The following is a 7,628-nucleotide window of genomic DNA, read 5'->3' on the forward strand; positions in this document are numbered from 1 at the left end:
AACGGTTTGGGTCATTCTAAAAAATCTTCAATTAGAGGAGTATCTTGTTCAAGTATAAATAGCTAATTCAAATACATATTTACCAAATAATTTTATTCAAAAAGCAATATTTAATCCGCCCGTCAAAATAACTTATTCAATTCGCTAGTTAAAATAACTAATTCAATCATCTACCGCTAACACCTAACCGCTAATTTCCAAACAAGGCCTAGAAAGTCTTAAAGCTCTCGTTGATGTGATTAATCTTAAAAACATTTCTTCTAAAACACATGCCAGATTATATACCTCCTAAAGTGACAAAAAATCAGGCCATATTTGTTTTTAATCTTGATCGTAATATAAAATCAATAAATGTATTCAAGAAAAACACATGAAGCAAACCATAAGCTCCAAGGCAAGTAATGCATGTTTCACCAGTCACAAAAGGCATGCAAACTTCAGAGGGTGAAACACATTACATTTTCTCGACTATAAGTCTACAACAGCAAATGTAGTTGAACTTTGATAGTTCATATAGGTTCAATCTTCCTTCCACTCACTATAATATGAAGCTGCAAAATACACTCATAATGGTAACTTATTGAGTTCCTAATGCGAGATCGTGCCAAGCATCCCCATCAACTTGTGGAGTCTCCTGATCTGAATGTCAAACAAACAAATTACATTTATAAAACTGAAGACAAGAAGAACAGAGCTAATGAAAATGGTTTTGACGGAAAACACAGTTTTAAATAATTTGTACTTTCGGATTCAACTCCACAACTCCATAGAATTAACATCTATTCATATTTCATTTTTGATGCTGCAATTTGCACGATTTGATAGAATTCTAAAAAATGTGTGAATAACCGGTAATGTTTTATGTCTGGAGCATCATATAAGCAGATAAATTTGCACTTCTAAAGACGGACAAAATGTCACTCATAAAAAAAAATAATGTTTAACCAGAACTAACTACTTACAAATGCTAAACAGTATATCACAAATACCACAACCGAATCGTGCTATTTTGGTCTATGCAACAAATATGTATAATCACTGCTTACAGAATCTTGAATGCGCTTAAGGGACCATGATTTCGAGGAAGAGCCTAAAATTATTTAGGTAATTTGGAGGCAAAGCCTTTAATTATCTACATATTAGATTGTTAAATACAATAATGGTAAACACAATAGAAATATGCAAAGAACAGTACTTTGTAATCCTCTATAAATAATTACAGACTTCCTTGTATTTTCAACCGTTTTTAATTTTGACAATAAGTGCAACAAAAGTGAAGGGACTGAAAATTTGTTCAACCCCATCATTTCAAGGCTATAACTAAAAGGAAACATGATATAATAAATAAGTGCAAGAAAGCATACTTGAATCTTCATTATCCTCATTTTTAGGAGCAAGATCAGGCGGCAACTGAAGATCTGAAAAAACAAAAAGAGTTGAAGAATGATGGGCCAAAGAAATGCTAATTTGATGTAACTGTGAGAACAAGCCTGCAAATTAGTACCGTCATCAGGCAGAGTGTCCCTCATCCATTCCTCATCCACAATGTCTATAAGAACACCTAAGCTTACTTCTGCCATGCTCGATTTACAAACAACTTTCTTTAGAATTAAGGACACCTACACACACAAAAGGGATTCGAATCATAACAATTTGTAGCTTTTCACTGTCACTTATATTATTCAACTCCACGTGTCATCTATATATCTACTCAAATCTCTTTACACCAGGAAAATCCGGAAAAGAACCGAAACTATGCCAATTAATAAAATTTAAGACAAACTTCAAGGTGACTAATAGCCTAACACAAAGTCTAACAATTATATAAAGTATGCTGTTTCATTATAGATTAAGGCCTCCTTTGTCACTTCAAGCAAAGGACTCCTATTATTAAAGAAATAAATACAGCCAAGTTCTGTATACAAAATCTTAATAAGTAACTCTAACGTATGAGTCCACGATCCAAAATCCTCTTTACAATGGACTTTTAAAGCTACAATAGCAAGATCCTAAATTTCTGATAATACAGAACAACGAAAGCCGACACATTATCTACCTGCAACCCTAATAAACTCAAACAAGTATCTACTTTACCTCAGAAATGTGAGAAGATCAAAATCAAACAGCCAAATCAGAAAACAATCAGACAATTCAAACTTAAAGTAAACTGAAAGAGCAGAAAAGAGAAGCAACTGGGTCATTGTAATAATCCTTAATAAAGAAACCCATTTGACATTATAACTAGAATCACAGAAATTTCACAAATTTGTTGAGAGCAGAACACCGTGCATAATGTGGGTACATAATTTCAAGAAAGGGTAGTATACATAATCGAGGATATACATACATACATCAAAATTAGAAATAATTATACCTGCAAATTTGGTATTCTCTGATCGAACAATTTAAAAGAGAGGATCAGTTTAACCTAAAACTAGATGAATAAAGCCTTTGCAAAAATCTGGAAAATATTAAATATTAGTTTTACTCTCTTGTACATATTCTTCTTCCTCCTATAGTTGTTGTCTTGAGTATAATTACAAAACTGCCTCCGGTTCTCGGTTCTCATTTTATTAGGTTTTCGTTCAAAGTAACATTAGAATAATTTTTAATAATATATTTTATCTTAAAATTAATAATATATTAATATAGATTTTCAATAGTTGAAAAATAAGTTGAAAAACATGATAAGTTATAATAATATATATTTTATGATAATTTGAAATTTGACCGAAAATAAATAATATAATATATAATATGTTGTTCACGTGACTCGAATCTTAAACATGTAGAAATTGTTAAAATAAAGAATATAAATGTTTAAATATAATACGCTGTTGATGGGATTCGAACCCTCAACATATGAGAGCACTTTAAATATTGATATAATACTTCCTCCATCTCATATTATGTGTCATGTTTTGACTAATCAACAGTCAAATTATTTAAATTTTGACCTTAATTACGCATAATATATAATTAAATAATTTTTAAAACTAGTATCATTAGAAAATATATCTAAATCTATTTCAAATTTATTTTTTATTTTTTAAAAATAATACATAAAATTGTCGTTATTATCGGTCAAAACTTGGTCACTTTGACCATATATAAGTCAAAACAAGACACATAATATGATATAGAGGGAGTATAATTTTCTTATTATATCCTGCGGTTCCCTATATTTGTCTTTGGATCTGACAGTTGTTATTTACCGTACCAAATAACTTTACCCATCCGCCTTACCGCCCCGCACCATCGTTAAACACCAGAATTAGATCTCTCTCTCTCTTATCTCATCTCTTTTCACCTTCCTTTACCCACAAATTTTTTTGTATACACCACCATCACCCTGCCGATAACAGATCCGTTATCCCTTTTCTCTATTTCTCCAAACAAGATCTGAAATAGATCTAAACTTTATTATCGACAAAATCCCCCCGCAGATATGATTGTATACATAACAACATATTTGAATGTGTTCATAACAATGATTTTTGTTAATTGTATTTGTGGAAACATGTTGGTGATGCTAATTTTACTGTGATTATTTTGGTTTAACAATTGTGTTCTTTTTAAATTCTGGTAATTTTTGTTATGATGTTGGTGGTAATGAGTTCATGAACGGAGATTTTGATTGGATTTGGTAGCCGAACATGGTTGGATGTGGTGATTTTTTTCATTTTCCGGTGGCCGAATACGGTGATTTATAATTTTCGACACTGATTTTTGTTTTTCAGATATGGTGATTTTTTCTGGAAATGGGCCCCCCTGACGAGGCAAGAGGTCCCTGCTGACGTGGGGGAGGGGGAATAAAATGTAAAATTGAGAAGTTGTTGTGTGAATCATGAGGGCATAATGTAAGTTTAAAAATAAAGGAAGCATAGTATATATTTTCAAAGTTGTTTTCTAGTTTTCATTTTAAGTATTATTTCTATTTGAACAATTGCATATACATATATATATGCAAGTATATGTATATAAGGAATTGATCAAATAGAAACTAATTTTAAAATAGAAACTAGAAACTAATCTAGTCCATCCATTTTTAACATCTTATTAAATTCTGCCCACTAATAATATACATACTCATATATTATATATATCGAATTCTTTTTATTCTTCATTTATTTCAATCTTTCTCATTGCTAACCCCATTTCATCTCCCTTGTTCATCTTCTTCCAAGTTGATATTTTCAGGCGATCGGAGAATCTATCACCACTGATTTGTTCATTATTTCCGGTGAGATTCATTCCTATTTCTGACAAGATTTAACGTTCTTAGAATCCGATAATCTCCACTATCATTTGAAACATGATTCACACCATTATCATCACAACAATTCACACAAATACTATTAGAAAATAGGATTTTAGATCATAATTTTAATTATGTTCTTGATGATTACCCTAAAAACTAATGATTGGAAGTTGTTCCATGATATGTGAACTTAAACTTTCCTATATGGTTTTAAGAATTTTGCTTAATGAAATCCATAGAGAATGTGACAAGAAGTTAGCTTGAAAAAGCTTGTGAAAAGAGAGTGTATTTTTTGTCCCACATTGAAAATAATTAAAGGGGGGTATAGGCTTTATATGGTAACAACTACTAAGGTGTGTGATGGTCCATTGTGTTGTTGTGTGCTTCACGCGCACACACACACGCGCGCCGCCGCCCCGCCCTGCCACGCACCGCACCGGACGGGACGGGACCTGGTCGGGTCGAAGGGCGATTTGGGCAAATGTCTCGGCATCTCGCGTACGCGAGGTGACCTGGGCGAGGATTTTAATTACTTTTAATTTAATATTTTAATTGAATTTATTTATCAGTTTGGGTCTGGTTATTATTGTTGGGCTGCGTTCGTATGCTGAATTGGGCTAAGTCAGTTTGTGAGTGGACTTAGTCAAATTCGTTTGATACATTGAACCCGGACTATAATATATATACATTGTAACTGATAATATTTCAAATTAATATTAAATATGATATAATAATGTGAGTGATAAATGTAAAACTGTTACAATTCTAATTTAAATTCAAAATTCATCAGTTTTGATTTATTTTATTAATTGTACAGTTTAATTATGATATTAAATGGGGGTGGCCAGTTACACTTAGTTTCTACTATAAATAGAGGACTAAGGTTTTGAGTTTTAGATACCACACCCTACATTTTCTTCTCTTCTCTGCATTCTCTTTTCTCACAAACACAATCCAAGCTGTTTAGTTTTTCCGGCGACTGAGGTGCTAGTCAAGGTGGAGTTTCTTGTTACTGTTGTGGAACATATAACTCCGAGCTGTTTTATCCTGGAGGAGACGTTGCAAGCATCCCAACGCAGCAGGTGGGGGCAATTATCTCTTCAAGAGCAGTCAGGACTTCGAGTAAGGCCCGACGACTCAGCTGTTTTTTTTTCTTGGTGTTTTGTATCTGTTGGATACCATCTTTTCCAGTCACTCTTTCGCTCTATTAAAGCTATGGTTACGGGTACAATTTATGTTCTCTTTTCGCTATTCCAGTTACTGATTTGTTTATTTTTTACCTGCATGCTTTGTTGCGTTAACCGTTATTCTGGCCTTGCCTTGCTAAATAAAATATATAATTGCCTCTATGTTGCTATAATAGTTAGTAATATTTCCAACATTCTTGAAGAGATAATTAGTTATATATTATTTAGCGTAATAATGGTTAGCGAAGCTGAGGTTCCCGTTGGTGGTGGTAGTAGTTCTGGTGGTGCAACTGCTGGGGCCATAGATTGGACCACTTATAGTTTCCCACAAGCTGTTGAATTAACCGGTTTACCGGAGAAATTCAACGGTGGCATCGGCTTTTCTCGCTGGCAGAAAATGATAAAATTGTGGTTGACTATAAAGGGTTTGTTGCCGGTTGTGGAATATGAGAAACCGGTGGTAGATCAAGAGAAGGCTGAAACGGTTAAGGCTTTTGCGAAGTGGGCTGAGAAGGATGGGGTGGCTAGGGAGGCCATTTTGGCTGCTCTGTCAAACACTTTGTTTGATGTCTATTCTTCTGATGCCTACTCCGCAAAACTCTTATGGGAGAAGCTGGACCAAACACATAATACTGACTCACAAGGTCTGGAAAAGTATTATGTGGCAAGGTTCCTTGAGTTTAAGCTGGTGGACAATAGGTCCATGACTGAGCAAGTGCATGAGTTCGAGATGATAGTGCATGCTTTGAAGGAGTCTGGAATGGACCTTCCTGAGAAGTTCAAGGTTATGAGCGAGATTGAGAAGCTCCCGAAGTCTTGGGAAGAGTTCTCTCTCTCCCTGAAAAGACAGAAAGGAGAGATCACCCGGACCAACTTTATGCTGGACATCTCGGTCCAAGAACAACACAAGTCCAAATAGGGACATGTGATGCCAACTGAGCATGGTACCTTTAAGGTAAACATAGCAACTGTAGGACAGAAAAGGAAGGCTGTTGCGAAGAAAGTGAATAGTAATAAACCTAAGAGTGATAAGGATAAGGCCAAGAAACCCAAGGCAAACAAACCATGTTGATCTTGTGGGCAGGTTGGACGCTAGAGTAAGGACTGCCCTACGAAGAAAGTGAAGAAAACCGAGGTGGTAGCGCAAACGAATGCTGTGATTGGAACCGCAAGTGGGCCTGTAGTGAACATAGTTGTTGGTGAGGCTACGGCTTCTGAAACCAACGTTGACCGGTATATATCCTACAACCCTTTAATATTTTCTACCTATATGTCAAATGAGTGGTTGATAGATACTGGATATAATGTGCATATTTGTGCTGATATTAGTTTATTTGTATCTTATCAACAGAGTTATAGTTTGACTGTGAAGATGGGGAATGATAGTTCCGCTCGAGTACATAGAATAGGAAACATGGATTTTGAAGTTCTCTTTAGGATGTATACTATCTCTGACTAGAGTGCATCATGTTCCCGACATGCGTAGAAATATAATAAGTGGAAGCTGTTTAGTTTCTGTTGGTTTTGAAATTTCTTTCAAGTGTAATAAAGTAGTTCTTATTCATACTGGTACATTTTTTGGCAAGGGTTACTTGTCAAATGGTTTATTTGTTATTAATGTTAAACCCGTTTCGGGGAGTTTGAATAATAATATTCCTTCTGTTAACTGTATTGAATCCTCGAATATATGGCATGTTAGACTAGGTCACTTAAACTTTGGTGCTCTTAAGAATATGATGAACTTAGAGTTGATTCCGAAATATACCATAGAAAAGAATTCTAAATGTCAAGTATGTGTGTCTGCTAAACAAATAAGGAAACCTTTTCATAACATTGTTAGGGATTCAGACTTGTTAAATTTAGTACACACTGATATTTGTGAATTTGGTGGTGTGTTGACCAAGGACCAGTTTATATACTTCATTACTTTTATAAATGATAGTAGTAGATATTGTTATATTTATTTACTTAGAAATAAGGATGAAACACTTAGTAAATTCATTATATATAAAACTAAAGTAGCAAAACAAACTAGTAAATTACTTAAACGATTGAGATCTGATAGAGGTGGTGAGTATACGAGTAACGCTTTTAATGAATTTTGTGTAAACAATGGTATAGTTTATGAAGTTACTCCACCATACACACCTGAGTCTAATGGGGTTGCTGAATGAAAGAAC

The 7,628-nt window shown here is 34.2% G+C and overlaps 1 protein-coding gene across 1 annotated transcript; it reads right to left on the minus strand.

Annotated features, from left to right (window-relative positions):
* Window positions 1-334: 334 nt before the first annotated feature.
* Window positions 335-2,526, minus strand: LOC141724012 (anaphase-promoting complex subunit 13). The gene is made up of 4 exons (XM_074525998.1): window positions 2,375-2,526; window positions 1,505-1,619; window positions 1,365-1,418; window positions 335-639 (listed from the first exon to the last, which is right to left on the minus strand). The coding sequence occupies exons 2-4, from the start codon at window positions 1,578-1,580 to the stop codon at window positions 578-580; spliced, it is 192 nt and encodes a 63-aa protein (XP_074382099.1). The 5' UTR covers window positions 1,581-1,619; window positions 2,375-2,526; the 3' UTR covers window positions 335-577.
* Window positions 2,527-7,628: the final 5,102 nt, after the last annotated feature.

This window comes from Apium graveolens, chromosome 5 (genome assembly GCF_009905375.1).
Source record: "Apium graveolens cultivar Ventura chromosome 5, ASM990537v1, whole genome shotgun sequence".
Taxonomy (NCBI): domain Eukaryota; kingdom Viridiplantae; phylum Streptophyta; class Magnoliopsida; order Apiales; family Apiaceae; genus Apium; species Apium graveolens.

Coding starts and splice junctions, on each gene's coding strand:
- LOC141724012 (XM_074525998.1), bottom strand. CDS start 1,580: ATGGCAGAAGTAAGCTTAGGTGTTCTTATAGACATTGTGGATGAGGAA. Junction 1,419..1,504: donor GGACACTCTGCCTGATGACG/GTACTAATTTGC, acceptor TTGTTTTTTCAG/ATCTTCAGTTGCCGCCTGAT. Junction 640..1,364: donor TGAGGATAATGAAGATTCAA/GTATGCTTTCTT, acceptor TTTGACATTCAG/ATCAGGAGACTCCACAAGTT.